Here is a 15,980-nt window from a genome sequence, read left to right as displayed (position 1 = left end):
ACAGGAGCCCAACGTCGTTAGTAGGCCGAGAAGGGCCGCCGGTAAACCCAAGTGGCTCAAAGACTTTGCAGAATGATGTTATTACCTGTTGTATGTAATTGCATCAGGAATTGATATTTCTTTCCAAAGAATTTATGTATTTTATTCTGTTTTTGTGTATGTAGCGAAAAGTTAGCTTTAATTTTTTCCTTCTCTCTCATTTCTCATTGATCTAGGGACATTTCCCCCTTTTATTTTTGCCATGTATAAGTATAATCTTGAGGGGGGGGGGGTACGATATGTTTTCCGGCCATGCGCTGCCGAGCATGCATCTGTATACGCTGTTGCCAGTCAGTCGGCTCTTGAGTATCTTGTAATAAAGTTGGGTCACCAGGACGTTGTCTCATTGCAAACCCAACACTTCCAGCTATAGAAAAAAAAAAAAATATTTATTTAAAAACAATTTGAGAGAATAATGGATTTAATAATTTAAGTACTTATTGTTTTATCAGCTTTATATAACATAAAAATATTTCTTATCGATCAAAGTCTGCAGTTTTTTGTGATACTATGTAAAAAAAATATTCTCAGTCTTACTATTGTATTTTGTAATTTCTAGAGATAGGTTATATCTATGACAGGTAGGGTATTTATTACTCTACCTACTAATACTGTTTGATAGAAAGAATTAGTAAAGTTGCCTTATTTTAATTCCGTACACCTACCCTAACGCTAACGTCCACAGAGGCTGTGTAATAGTGTTTTACCCAAATATCTATCAAATAGGCTTATGGATTTCCATGAAACTACAGCAATGAATGTTTCAAACATTGGCCTAATTTGTGGTGGTACAATGAATGGACAGGTGTGCTTAATTAACCTGTTTACTCTTAGAAAAAAGAGGAACTTCTTCCCTTCCCTCAGAGCATTTCGAAGAAGTGGTACTTAATCACGTAACTGTGACGCAGAGGTTCCCCCAAGTTAGCCCAACCCTCCTTCAGTGTTTACACCTGTGGCTATACCTAGTACTCCCCCCCCCCATTCCTTCTCTCTCTCTCTCTCTCTCTCTCTCTCTCTCTCTCTCTCTCTCTCTCTCTCTCTCTCTCTCATATCTATACGGAATTTCAACAAACATTTTGTTAGGATAAAATTAAAAAAATTACATAAGCAAAAATTTAACTCAAATCTCTATTCTTTAATTATATTTCCCTGAAGACTTTCTCATTTCATGAGTCCTTTGACAGTGACGATTTAACAGTAAATGAAGAATATGAGACATGAAACGTTAAATACTCTGAATAAACAAGGTAAAACGACAGTGGAGGTCCTGTAAAGAGTGGGGTTCCCCTGCTGTATGGGACCGGAAAAGCAGCCATCAAAGTAAGTAAGTTTTACTTTTTTCAATAGGTCCTCTCTAGCACCTGCCAACAAGATTCTTTTCTCCAAAAGTTAAAGTTCCAAGGACATTTTGAGGTAGCTTTTACAGAAGCCACGTTCAACCTGTTCCGCTCGTCAGTCCACAGGACATTAGTGAGGGAGGATACACACTCAACATTAGCATTATGTTGAACTAAAATCAGGACAATAAGGGTGTCCCAGAAGGGTCAATGCGGGACAGAGAACAAAAGGATAAAATCCGGGACGTGTGACAACCCTACTCTTGATATGTTTAAAGAAATGTAAGGTGATAACAATATTTATTTGTGCCTCAAAACGGGATTGTGTGCTCTGATAATTATAAAGCCTCTAGAATAACATACTCAAGCTCAAAAGATATTAAACATGGTGTCTAAGAGAGAATCAGTGAAAGGTGCAGTGGGTGTGAGTGTGAGAAAGAAGGAAGTGAAAGGGGCAAAAGGAGAGGAAGAATATTCAAGTGACTCTGAACAAGAAGAAAGCATGGCTGGTCCAAACGACTGCGGATGGTGCAAAATAGGGGTAAGATCGAACCAAGAAGCGATAGAATGTGATTTGTGTGGTGTATGGTTCCACATAGGCTGTGGACAACTAGACAGAAGTGAATTTAAGAGAATTAGTGAATCTAAACATGCCCGATGGTTTTGTAGCAGATGCCAGGGGGGGAGTTTCAAAAACTTGAAGGCAGAAAACAAGAAACTTAGGAAACGGTATGATGAGCTCAGGGATAATTTCACAGGGCTGCAGGATACGGTAGATGAGTTAAAAAAGGAGATCAGGGCTTTAGTGGATAATAATATGATAGGAACGGGTCAACTGACAAGAGAAGAAGTTATGGAGGAAGTTAGGGCAGAGATGATAGAAATAAGGGAAAAGGAGAAAAAGAAAAACAATATAGTCATTTTCAACATAAAAGAAAGTACAAAAGTTGATAGTAATGAAAAGCTGAGAGATGATTTTGATATATGTGGGAGTTTGATTAATGTCGAGTTAGGAATGAACGATGTTGAAATTGAAGAAGTGGGTAGGTTAGGCAAACCAAGGGAAGAGAGAGAGAGGGACAGGGACAAAGACAAAAACCAAGGCCCTTGCTCTTTAAGCATAAAACCACCAAGGAAAAATGGGGAGTAATTGCAAGGGGGAAACACCTCAGGAAATCAACAAAAGAGGAGTTGAGACTATTTTTCATAGTGCCTGACCTCACTTTTAGGGAAAGGGAAAAAGAAAGGAAGTTGCTAGAGGAATTGAGAGAGGAAAAAGAAAAGAAAATGGAGAGCAGGGGTGGTACATAAAGAGCGGAGAACTAGTAAGAAACGACGACAATTTTCGTCAAGAAGCAAACGCAAGCAGAGCGAATTAGAAAAGGTATAAGTTTAGACAAAAAAGTTAGCCAATGTATAAAAATATGCCTGTTAAATATCCAAGCACTAACTAAGCAGAATTTAATAGAAGTAGAAAACGAGATGAATACAAATAAAATTCATAAATTTGTTTGACAGAAACGCACAGAAAGATAGATAAAATACAGCTAAGTAAAAGTCTGTTAAAAATAGAAAAAAAAGGGATTTTAAAGACAAAAAAGGGTGGTGGGTTAATGTTAATCTTTAAAAACAATAATATCACTGAAGCAGAGGAAATGGAAACAAAACATAGCGATATAATAATGGTACAGTGCAAAATCAACTACTTAGAATTTCTGATAATATTAGTATATTTTGCTGTAGGAAATACAGAAGAAGATAGAAAAAGAGATCAAGAATTGAAAGTGGAATGTGAAAAATTAATACAGAAAGCAGGAGAAACAACTCCTTTGCTAGTTATGGGGGATTTTAACGGCCACGTGGGATTTCTGGGACACCAACAAGTAGACAGAAATGGGGAAATGGTGCTAGATTGGATGGGTAACCACAACCTAACACTATTAAATGGAGATGAAAGGTGCTCAGGACTATACACATGGAATAGACAAGATCAGCATAGTGCTATTGATTTTGTACTTGCAAATAACATGCTATATAAACAATTTAAATGTATGGAAATAGATGAAGATAAAACAGTATTAGACATATCAGATCACAACTTAATAACAGTAGAATTGGAAGTAACAACAAATAGAGAAAATAATTGTAATAAAGTGAAGTGGGAAAAAAATTGCATATTATAGGAGACACAAAAGATATAGACGAATATGTGAAATCTATAGAGAGAAAACTTGTCAGCAAGGATGTAAAAAACATTGAAGAGCTAAACATAATAATGGCAGAAATGAAACAAGAACATTTGGCTAAAACATATAGGAGAAGGGTAACGAAAGAAGGGAAGACCAAAGAACAACCTTGGGTAACCGAGGAAATGAGAAGAAAGATTAAAGAAAGAAAGGAACTTTATAGAAAAAAGAGAAATGAAAAAGATATTAGGTTAAAACAGAATTAGAAGAAAAATGCAATCATAAGAAGAAAGAAGTACAAATACTGGTGAAAGATAGTATAACTTTATATAAGAAAAGAAGAAGACCAGGGAGATAAGAGATGATAAAAACAATAAACAATGCATATAAAAGAAGAATTTAAGAAATCAAAACTGACCACAATGGGTTGCCAAAACTGATGATAGCAAGGTGTTATCCTATCTAATTTCAAGGTAGAATGGAATAAAAGTAAATATTGAGAATCTCATTACGATATTAATTTATTTAAGGCACAGGTAATATAAACTTATTTTGCGGAGTGAGCAATAAGGAACCAGGAGTAATAATAATAATAATGATAATAATAATAATAATAATAATAATAATAACAATAATAATAATAATAATAATAATAATAATAATAATAATAATAATAATAATAAGGCTTCTATTAATATTGTTTTCTTAGTAATATTGTGTCTTCTACAGTTCCATCTCTGAAGAAAAACTAAAGAAGAGGAAGAACAATGTTTGTTTACATTCGAGACGATGGAAGTCCCACGTTGGGATCATAGAGTGCCCGCTAATTGCCGCAGTCTTGAGCAGTTCGAAGTCTAGGAAACCATGATTAAGTTATTTTTTTTAATATAAATCTGCTCTATTTTATCCTCGTTGAACACAAATATTTCATAATGGTACGGACTACCTAAACTAATAGTTTAGCAATTGTACTTAGTATTTAGCCGTGTCACGGCAAACATTTATGGCAACTGCCATAAGGTTTAGAGTAGACACTTGTCTATCGTATGAAGACGAATTCCTTCGTAAATTAGTTGTTTTTACGTAATATCTTTTGATCATTTGTATGATAGCAGACACCTGTATTTATAATAACGGCCACTTGAATCTATGATAGTGGCTACCTGTATGTATGAAAGCAGCCACCTGTATGTATTGTAGCAGACACCTGTATGTATGATAGCGGCCATCTGTATTTATGATAGCAGCCACATGTATGTATGGTAGCAGTCACCTGTTTATATGATAGCGGCCATCTCTATTTATAATAGCGGCCACCTCCATGTATGATGATGGCCGTGCCCTATGCTTATTTTCAACTCTTTCGTAAACTTGGTAAATATATATCCATTCACCGTTCTCTGTCCCCACATTATGCATACGTTACCTCCCCAAACTGCCTTTTGACCAGTTCTGAAGAGACCAGCTTGATTCATGAGGCTGGTTAATTTCCTCTTTCAATAATGATAATGATGATGAAATTGAAATTTCCTTCTTTTTTCCTAGTGATTCGTAAGACATCGCCGTCGCATTACAAAAACCCCTGTCCGTTGTTCTGCAAAACCTCTACTCAAGAACACCACCTGACCTAAACATCCCTACTTAACCTAACCTACAAGTCGTGTCCTTACCTAACGGCTAGACTGCCGTATTCTTAGCCTACCCTGTGTTTGATTTGCAACCCATTTGACTCTTAGCAAGGTAACACAATCATATTTTGTAAAAGGAAATCCATTTCACACCTAAAAAGTAAATTTACATTTGTCCCAATGAACTACATTAACATAAATATAGATGTATATACTGTACTTACATTACTCTAAGTCATTGAAGTCGCAATCTTCATGTACGATCTTCTCCCTGTTGGTCAACTTTCTTTTTGTTGTGGGTGAGATGGCCCGGCAATTAGCGAAGAAGAAGAAAGAATGGGGCGTTTATGGTGTTGGGACGGGCAACAATTCCTGGAATCGTGGCACGAGCTACTGTATTATAACACCGCCATAAAACGTGGATTTACCGTTGTTTGTTGATTTTCCATCATAGTTATAACGCATTTCACCAAAACAATACTTTGAATAAACACCAGAATAATCCACCTGGAGTCCTATCTTATACAAATAAGCTGTAAAATCATTACTCTCGGTAAACTTCACAATCCTTACAATTTTCGAATTAGTCGAATTATAAAACGATTTAAAAGTATCTTCACTCTTGCAGTGATGTGTTCTCATTTTCTCGTCTCGGTCGATTAGAATGAGCATCTCAAACCACGCTTGGTGCTCCCAATACCCGATTCTGATTGGATGGAAAAGAAAAGCCAAGACTTAAACATCTCCCTTGGTCAAAGTCTTTGGACATCCTGGTATTTGATACAAGTCGACTTGATTATAGGAACTTTCTCCCCTGAAAGGAGCTAGGGTTTGTATCTGTATCTGTGAAGGAATAATTAGAAATGTTTAAAGTGATTCGTATTTTTCCTAATAATACAACCCTGAGTCCACTCCTTAAGTCATAGGCGAAGGTCGGAAGCGTCTGTGCAGTGTGCTGACGAGGGGACAGGCTCTCCAACCACCCGCCAGTGCATTCATTACGAACCCCATTATGAATTCTTAAAGCCGAGTTCCATCTACACTGAAATCATACTCTTATCAAAGGATTCAGTTTTGCATAGTTAAGAAAAACACAAATATCTTGAAGATTTTGACATTTTTATCAGGTTTTAATTTCCTCCAGAGATTAATCTAGTTAATAATACCATTAACTATGCTTTCAGGTCATGCAGGTCGGCTGAATTTTGATGCCAACGTGTGCAAATTCTCAACAAGAGCTTTTCCTCTGGTTAAGGCTGCACGAGCATACTGCCTCAGCCGTATACGTTCGTGAGTCAGCATCTGCTCTGCCGCGTGTTTTAGTACATCCTCTTCAATTGGAACCAAAAGTAAAGTCAACTGTATATGCTAAACTATTCAATATTTGTAATGAAATTAGACCTAAGGCTCTCAATATTGGTGATCCATATAGAAATAGTTTGAATGTTCTGAATTGAAATACTGTAACAGTTTTTTAAATTTTGATTGGAATGTAGTGTATCTTGACTTTGAATTGTTTAACCTTTTATTTTTCAATATTAAACTTACCCGATAATCATGTAGCTGTCAACTCCGTTGCCCGACAGAATTCTATGGAGGGATACGCCAGCTATCACAATACTAGAAGGGGGTGTACTTACCAGCGCCACCTGTGGCCAGGTACTCAAGTACTTCTTGTTGACACCTCCTCAATTATTCCTCTGTCGTGCTTCCGGCAAGACGTTCTGGGATACGCTTATGATCTTCGAGTTTGTTCACGGCTAATTGGTGAAGTATTCTCTCAGATTTCGGCTGTCGCATTACTGGAAACCTTCTTATATTAGCTAGATAGCTTTTATATAGTCCTGATTAACGGTTAACGATCTTTTGCTTGATTTTGGAAACCCCTTTGGCTAACTCTTTGGATTCAAGATGTCTGACATTTCGCAAGCCCCCTCCCATAGACGATGTAGGTCTTGCAATAGGCGTATTCCGAAGGCCTCAGTAGATCCTCACACCGCTTGTTCTGACTGTAGGGACAGGCCCTGTCAGTTAGAAAATCGATGTGAGGAATGCGCCGGACTTTCGGAACTGGAATTTGTCCGTCTTTTAAAATATTCATCTAAGTTAGAGAGAGGTAGAGTTAGGAGGAGTTCTTCTCACTCTTCACTGTTTTCCTCACCTCATGATCCCCTACCTTTTCCTACCCCTGTAGTGGCTACCCCCGAACCTACTGTTTGCCCTCCGCCTGATATGTCTGTTGTTTTGCGTGCTATTCAGGCCTTAGGCGATAAAGTAGAGTCAGTGGTAAGTGACCATAAGTCTCTGATGGCCGAAGTTAAGGAACTTAAGGTCAAGAGTGCAGTGGGTGGAGTTAGTGCCAGTGCTGTGACGAGTGCTAGTATCAGTGCAGTGCCAAGTGCTAGTGTCAGTGCCAGTGTGGTGCGTGAGGATTCTTCTGTGCGAGCCAGTCGTCCTCCCAGTCCGGGACCTCTTGCAAGCTCCCATGCCCAGGGGAGAAGCAATGTCGAAGGGCATAAGGGTTCGGCAGGCCTTGTTAGGCGCACAGAAGTATCCTCGGTGGTTGCGGGCGTGTCTTCCAAAGACCGTCACTCCCACCCGCAGACGATTGAGCCCGTCTTTTTCTCGTCCGCTGATCATCTGTCAGGGAAAAAACGTTGGTCTCAGGTCTCGAGACCACTTAAACGCAGAGTCCAGTCCGCGAGTGCTCAGCCAGGTTGCAGTCATTGGCTCAGCTCTGACTCGCCGCAGTCATCTGTCGACTGCACTCCGCCCAAGAGGAGTAAGGTTCTGCCACAACAGAGCTCGACTGTTAAGGCTTTACCTCAGCCTACTGTAGTTTCTGCCGACCCTAAGTGGACTCTACTACAGTCCATGCAAGCACAGCTTTCGGACTTGATGCGTGAGTGTCGGGCTGAGAGTGTTGCACCTCCGCCTCCGCCTACACTCCCTCCGCCTGCGCTCGCTCCGCCTGCGCTCGCTCCGCCTGCGCTCGCTCCGCCTGATCGCAGTACCACCTGCCAGGCGTACGATGTTGAGCCACGGTCTGAGTTTGCTGTTCCCAGTGGTGTTCAGCCTCCGCCTTCTTTAAGGCAACCTTTGCTTTGGGATCAGGAGGATTATACCTCTCTTCCTCCGCCTCCCTTTGCTGCTCCACCAGTGGTGCAACTCTTGGCTGAGGTACAACAACCTCTCCCGTCCATGAGTCAGTCTCCTCAGCTCTCGCTGCAGCGAGCTCAACCATCCACAAGGCAAGCTCCACTACACCTTGGCCTTGCGCCTCAGGAGCCTCAGCTTGCGAGACATTTACCTTGTTCTGCGCAGCCTCAACCTCATCACGCTCCGCTCACACCACAGGAACAGGAACTTGCTACTCCGCTTCCACCAACCGCTCAGCAAGCGCAATCCTTGGGTGCAACCACTCATGCTAGGAGTCAGCCTCCTCCACCCATGCGCCTTCCTTCTGCTTCGTCGGCTATTCAGCCTTTGCAGTCTGAGCCTCAGGTTCTCCCTCAACAGTTACTTGAAGAGGAAACCACTACTATTGTTCCTACTCGTTCTGACTCTGCTGTTCAGCATTCTTGTCCGATTCCTTCGCTACACTCTGGTGATGAGGCGTCTGATGATGAGGAGGCACACCTGGATCCCTCATCAGACGTGGATGAATCCAAGCCTTCTCCACAGTCTATTGACTTTCGTAAGGTCTTGGTTCTGCTTAGGGAGGTTTACCCAGACCACTTTGTCTCTGCTATTCCCCGCTCTCCGCCATCTGAGTTTTCGCTGGGCATACAACATGCTAAGTCCTCCTATACTAAGCTAGTCCTAGCAAGGTCCTCTAAGAGAGCATTAAGGATCTTAGGGGAGTGGCTGCAGTCTAAGCAACACCTTGGCAAGACTTCTTTCATGTTCCCGCCGACCAAGCTCACTTCGAAAGCGAGCGTTTGGTATGCCACAGGAGAAGCACCAGGCTTGGGAGTACCTGCCTCTGCCCAGGCTGACTTCTCAAGTCTGGTGGACTCGCCTCGGAGAACTGCAATGAGGCGCTCTAAGGTTTGCTGGACCTTCTCAGACCTTGATCACTTACTGAAAGGACTGTTTAGAGCATTTGAGATGTTCAACTTTCTTGACTGGTGCCTGGGGGCCCTCAGCAAGAAGACCTCTCCTGCGGACAAGGATTCTGCCATGCTATTAATGTCCTGCATGGATAAGGCCATTAGGGATGGATCTGGTGAGCTTGCGTCGATGTTTGTATCAGGGGTTTTGAAGAAAAGGGAACAGCTGTGTACCTTCCTTTCCTCCAGCATTACACCTTGCCAAAGGTCACAACTCCTTTTTGCTCCGCTCTCGAAGTTCCTCTTCCCTGAAGAGCTGGTTAAGGACTTGTCTGCTGCCCTGATACAAAAGGACACACACGATCTTGTAGCCTCATCGGCTCGTAAGTCTAAGGTTACTACCTCAGTCCCCAAGACTTATCGCTCACCAGTGGCTGATACCCCTGCTACGAGGTTCATACCGCCCTTTCGTGGTAGAGCCCCCAGCCGAGGAAGCTCCCGTCCAGACTCTTACAGGAGCAAGTCCAGGAAAGGCTCCAGGACATCTAAAGGTAAAAACTGACTCTCCGCATCTCCAGACAGCAGTAGGAGCCAGGCTCAAGTTCTTCTGGCGAGCCTGGGAGAAGAGAGGTGCAGACGCCCAGTCTGTCAGTTGGCTGAGGAACGGTTACAGGATTCCATTCTGCCTCAAACCACCTCTGACCACATCGCCCATCAACCTCTCTCCCAACTACAAAGAAGAGGACAAGAGGCTAGCATTGCACCAGGAGGTGTCGCTACTTGTGCAGAAGAAGGCAGTGGTTATAGTCCGGGACCATCAATCCCCGGGCTTCTACAACCGTCTCTTTCTTGTGGCCAAGAAGACAGGAGGTTGGAGACCGGTGCTGGACGTCAGCGCGCTCAACGCGTATGTCACCAAGCAGACGTTCACGATGGAGACGACGAAGTCGGTCTTAGCAGCGGTCAGGCAGGAGGACTGGATGGTCTCGTTGGACTTGAAAGATGCCTACTTTCACGTTCCTATTCATCCAGACTCCCAACCTTTCCTGAGATTCGTTTTCGGAAAGGTTGTCTACCAATTCCAAGCCCTGTGTTTTGGCCTAAGCACAGCTCCTATGGTCTTTACTCTGATGAGGAATATAGCAAAATTCCTACACTTATCGGACATCAGAGCCTCCCTCTACTTGGACGACTGGCTGTTGAGAGCCTCCACGAGTCGTCGCTGTCTGGAGAATCTCAATTGGACTTTAGACTTAATCAGAGAACTGGGTCTATTAGTCAACATAGAAAAGTCTCAACTCATTCCCTCCCAATCCATTGTGTACCTGGGAATGGAGATTCGGAGTCAGGATTTTCGGGCTTTTCCTTCGGCCCCCAGGATAAGCCAAGCCCTAGAGTGCATCATGAGCATGCTGAAGAGGAGCAGTTGCTCGGTGAGACAGTGGATGAGTCTCACAGGGACCCTTTCATCACTGGCCCTGTTCGTCGAGCTAGGGAGACTCCACCTCCGCCCTCTTCAATTCCATCTTGCAGCTCATTGGGACAAGGGTTCGACTCTCGAAGCAGTCTCTATCCCAATCACCCAAGAGATGAAGACCACTCTCCTGTGGTGGAAGCACAACCTCCTTCTCAGGGAGGGTCTTTCGTTGGCTATTCAGACCCCCAATCTTCATCTCTTCTCAGATGCATCGGACTCGGGCTGGGGTGCGACCTTGAACGGACGGGAATGCTCGGGAACGTGGAACGAAGAACAGGACTTACTCCACATCAACTGCAAGGAGCTACTAGCAGTTCATTTAGCCCTGTTGAACTTCAAGTCCCTCCTGCTAGGCAAAGTGGTGGAGGTGAACTCAGACAATACCACAGCCTTGGCTTACATCTCCAAGCAAGGAGGGACCCATTCGAGGAGCCTATACGAGATCGCAAGGGACCTCCTCATTTGGTCAAGAGGTCTAAACCTCACTCTGGTCACGAGGTTCATTCAGGGCGATATGAACGTCTCAGCAGATCGCCTAAGCAGAAGGAATCAGGTCATTCCCACGGAATGGACCCTCCACAAGAGTGTGTGCAACAGACTTTGGACCTTGTGGGGTCAACCTACCATAGATCTGTTTGCCACCTCCATAACCAAGAGACTTCCGCTGTACTGTTCCCCTGTTCCAGACCCTGCAGCAGTTCATGTGGATGCTTTTCTACTGAACTGGTCCCATCTCGACCTGTACGCATTCCCACCGTTCAAGATAATAAACAAAGTTCTGCAGAAATTCCTCTCGCACGAAGGGACACGGCTGACGCTGGTTGCTCCCCTTTGGCCTGCAAGAGAATGGTTCACAGAGGTACTTCAATGGCTAGTCGACATCCCCAGGACTCTACCTCTAAGAGTGGACCTTCTACGTCAACCTCACGTAGACAGGTTGCACCCAAACCTCCACGCTCTTCGGCTGACTGCCTTCAGACTGTCGAAAGATTCGCTAGAGCTAGAGGCTTTTCGAAGGAGGCAGCCAGTGCGATTGCCAGAGCGAGAAGGGTTTCCACTCGTAGAGTCTACCAGTCTAAGTGGGAGGTCTTCCGAAGCTGGTGTAGAGCCAATTCAATATCCTCTACCAATACCTCTGTGACCCAAATAGCTGACTTCCTTCTACATCTTAGGAATGAGAGATCCCTTTCAGCCCCTACGATTAAAGGGTATAGGAGTATGTTGGCTTCAGTTCTCCGCCACAGAGGTTTGGACCTTTCTTCCAACAAGGACCTTCAAGACATTCTTAAGTCTTTTGAGACATCTAAAGAGCGTCGTCTATCCACTCCAGGCTGGAACCTAGACGTAGTCTTAAGGTTCCTTATGTCACCTAGGTTCGAACCTCTCCAGTCAGCTTCCTTCAAGGACCTTACCCTCAAGACTTTTTCTCGTCTGCCTTGCAACAGCTAAGAGAGTCAGTGAGGTTCATGCCTTCAGCAAGAACATTGGTTTCACGACCGAATCTGCAACATGTTCTTTTCAGCTTGGATTCCTAGCAAAGAACGAACTTCCTTCACGTCCTTGGCCTAGATCGTTTGAAATACCTAGCCTCTCCAACATGGTAGGTAACGAACTAGAGAGAGTTCTTTGCCCTGTCAGAGCTCTCAAATTTTATCTTAAGAGGTCTAAACCTCTTCGAGGACAGTCAGAAGCCTTATGGTGTGCCATCAAGAAACCTTCGAGGCCCATGTCCAAGAATGGGGTTTCATATTATATAAGGCTTCTGATTAGAGAAGCCCACTCTCACTTAAAGGAGGAAGACCTTGCATTGCTGAAGGTAAGGACCCACGAAGTAAGAGCCGTAGCTACTTCGATGGCCTTTAATAAAAACCGTTCTCTGCAGAGCATAATGGATGCAACCTATTGGAGGAGCAAGTCAGTGTTTGCATCATTTTATCTGAAAGATGTCCAGTCTCTTTACGAGAACTGCTACACCGTGGGACCATTCGTAGCAGCGAGTGCAGTAGTAGGTGAGGGCTCAGCCACTACATTCCCTTAATCCCATAACCTTTTTTAACCTTTCTCTTGAATGCTTTTATTGTTGTTTTTATGGTTGTTACGGTAGGCTAAGAAGCCTTCCGCATCCTTTTGATTTGGCGGGTGGTCTATTCATTCTTGAGAAGCGCCTGGGTTAAAGGTTTTGTAGAGGTCCTTTAGTAGGGGTTGCAACCCCATATACTTTGGCACCTTTGGGTTGATTCAGCCTCCAAGAGGAACGCTGCGCTCAGTAAGGAAGACGAACTTAAAAAAAGAGGCAGAGTAACGGTTCAATTCGACTTCCTTACCAGGTACTTATTATTTCATTGTTATTTGAGATAACTGTTATATGAAATATGGGATACTTAGCTATCCTTTAATCTTGTACACTGGTTTTCACCCACCCCCCTGGGTGTGAATCAGCTACATGATTATCGGGTAAGTTTAATATTGAAAAATGTTATTTTTATTAGTAAAATAAATTTTTGAATATACTTACCCGATAATCATGATTTAATCGACCCTCCCTTCCTCCCCATAGAGAACCAGTGGACCGAGGAATAATTGAGGAGGTGTCAACAAGAAGTACTTGAGTACCTGGCCACAGGTGGCGCTGGTAAGTACACCCCCTTCTAGTATTGTGATAGCTGGCGTATCCCTCCATAGAATTCTGTCGGGCAACGGAGTTGACAGCTACATGATTATCGGGTAAGTATATTCAAAAATTTATTTTACTAATAAAAATAACATAACTCTATACAGTGTATACTGTATACAGTTTAATTACTGTACTGTAAGTTTGTAATGCAACGTGATTCGTCCATTATCAAATCGGTCATTTCAGAAAGATAATCCTGCTGGCAGATGTTTCGAAAGCTAGAGACCGCACAAATGTATTTTTATGTGCTGAACGTAGTAAGAATCTTTGACACTAAGGAAGAGAAAAGCTCTCCCGGCTGAATCAAGACGGAAGGCTATGGGAACTAAGTATCGAAATCTAGATTCAACACCAAGAATGACAAAAAAAAGATCTTGCATAGACTCAATTCGGGAAATGTCAAGAATGATGAAAAATTCTTGAGGTGAGTTGTGTACAAAACTTCAGTTTGAAGCAATGCAGTCGTACAGTATCTTGGTTTACGAGTTTTCCCATAAAAAATAAAGAAAATTCACATAAATAAACATATGTCATCAGATTTAAAGGTTTCGTAATGTAAATTAATGACAATTTATAACCCCTATCGTCAGAAATAAGTAAAAGATTAGAAATCACAATGAAAAGGAAAAATAGCTGACAAATTAACTCACACTTCCGTACCTTTGGTTGGTGGGAGATGAGAATGACCTTCACTATCACCTACTGAATCATTTGATTTATCCTTTTTTCTTCTCATTCAATTTTTATAAGGAACCTTTTTAGAGACGATTATTTTTGCCCTTACTTTAAAACGTCATGAACATGGAGTAAGAAGAACGTGAACACTGCATGGATGGTGTATGGGCACCGTTTGACTGCTTTCATTTTAGTCTTCTCATTGTTTATCCACAAAACATTCCCATACGGTTTGAAATCTTTTCTCACAGATCAAAACAATTCCCATAAACCAAGTTGAGTTTGTAGACTCGTATTCAAAGTTACTCCTAAACCGAGTTACTACTGTGCTGTACTTTATTTCATATTTGTCCTGACCTATATACAACTATATACAAACCCTTTTGCTCTTTATAGTATTATGTATTTTAAAAACAGCTGAAATCAGCCATAAGAATTGTAACGAGGTGTAACTACCCACTGCTAGTCAGCAGGGTGGGGCAGACCAGCTACCCCTGTCACGCCCATACTGGTAACGTTACAGTGTACATCACTTTATTTTGGCTCGGTAGAAAGGAGACGTTCCGTGTCTCTCTCGTTAACCTTAATAAACTGGCCTTTGACTTGATCAATTGACCCTGGACTTCCCTTAGGTGTGGATACTATAGCTTTTAGTGAAGCAGTGGTCCCCTCCACCGGGAGAGTCTCTCTCCTTGCCACCTGCGGCAACTCCTGCCTTCCTTCAGGCATTCGGGTCTCCCTGTTTAAGGAATGGCTTCCTAGAGTAATACAATTGGAGGCATAGTAGCAGCGCACACAGTCTCCCCACGGGTTAACCACTGTGTTCCCCTCCGAGGCTCTGGAGGTAATGCACCGATAGAGTTCTCGTGCCCTTAGCTGCAGCTCTTTCTGCTTTTTGTTCGCTTTCTTTCCTGCAGCTCTGGCGTAAGAACGAGAGCAGTTGCAGACTGGTTCCCTTCAGGGCTACCAGTTGGGGGATACTTTTGGGGTTATCCCAGAAACTAACGCAGGGTACGTTTCTCAGGCATCGCTCGATGCCGACCTTCAACTGGAGCTTAAGCTCATTGATGGGAAGCAGAGAGCACTGCTTGGAGGTCCACCTCCATGTGTCGGGCATCCTTCCCGTTCGTGGTAAAGACACCCTTCCCCACTAGGAGGTATCAGGCGGCTATCTCATCCCTGGGAAAGGCGTCCTTGCGGGTGCTTCCACAAGTGTGTGCTCGACTCGTCCTTGCCTCGCTCTTGTTCTTCAGAGCATAGCTTCTTGGAGCTAGACGGCGATGTAGTAATTTGCAGACTGTGGCCGGGAGTAGCACGCAGACTATTTAGTGTCAGAATGTCGACCACACACTAACTTCACACTACATAAAAAATATGGGGGAATGCCCCCAGATCTGGGTAAAAGGGAAACAATCAGGAAAGAATGGGTCACTGGGGACCATCCCTTGATTTTATTTCAAAATGAGAAAAGATAAATAGAAAAAAGCCATTTTTCAATATTAAACTTACCCGATAATCATGTAGCTGTCAACTCCGTTGCCCGACAGAATTCTATGGAGGGATACGCCAGCTATCACAATACTAGAAGGGGGTGTAATTACCAGCGCCACCTGTGGCCAGGTACTCAAGTACTTCTTGTTGACACCTCCTCAATTATTCCTCTGTCGTGCTTCCGGCAAGACGTTCTGGGATACGCTTATGTTCTTGGAGTATTTTCACGACTTTGGTGAAGTATTTCTCTTTGATTTCGGCTGTCGCTTTACTGGAAACTTCTATATTAGCTTAGTTAGCTTTTGGAATTAATTTGATTAATTATGGTGACGAAGAGAGTATGAACTCTCTTTCACCTTTCAATGGCCGACCCTTCCCTTAGACGGAAGTGTTGGTGTCTAAGAGAGTATAGACTCTCTTT

At 42.9% G+C, this 15,980-nt stretch overlaps 1 protein-coding gene and 1 long non-coding RNA gene across 4 annotated transcripts in view; one reads left to right on the top strand and one right to left on the bottom strand.

Annotated features, from left to right (window-relative positions):
- The window catches only part of LOC137633939 (uncharacterized), a 359,450-nt gene that overhangs the window by 266,461 nt on the left and 77,009 nt on the right, over positions 1-15,980 (bottom strand). The gene's annotated exons all lie outside the window — the stretch shown is intronic.
- Positions 4,359-15,980, top strand: part of LOC137633937 (uncharacterized) — a 249,298-nt gene continuing 237,676 nt past the window's right edge. For 2 of the 3 annotated variants that reach the window (XR_011042364.1, XR_011042363.1), the window contains exons 1-3: positions 4,359-4,497; positions 6,375-6,539; positions 13,580-13,817. Coding sequence is in view for 1 of the 3 variants with exons in the window: in XM_068366167.1 (XP_068222268.1) it covers positions 6,399-6,539 (141 nt within the window). In the remaining 2 variants the exon portion in view is untranslated. The remainder of the gene's footprint in view (positions 4,498-6,374; positions 6,540-13,579; positions 13,818-15,980) is intronic. The other variant, XM_068366167.1, reaches the window with a different exon arrangement.

Source organism: Palaemon carinicauda, chromosome 43, assembly GCF_036898095.1.
Source record: "Palaemon carinicauda isolate YSFRI2023 chromosome 43, ASM3689809v2, whole genome shotgun sequence".
Taxonomy (NCBI): Eukaryota; Metazoa; Arthropoda; class Malacostraca; order Decapoda; family Palaemonidae; genus Palaemon; species Palaemon carinicauda.
Note: the sequence above shows the minus strand (reverse complement) of the source record. Positions and strands in the feature narration are given on the sequence as shown.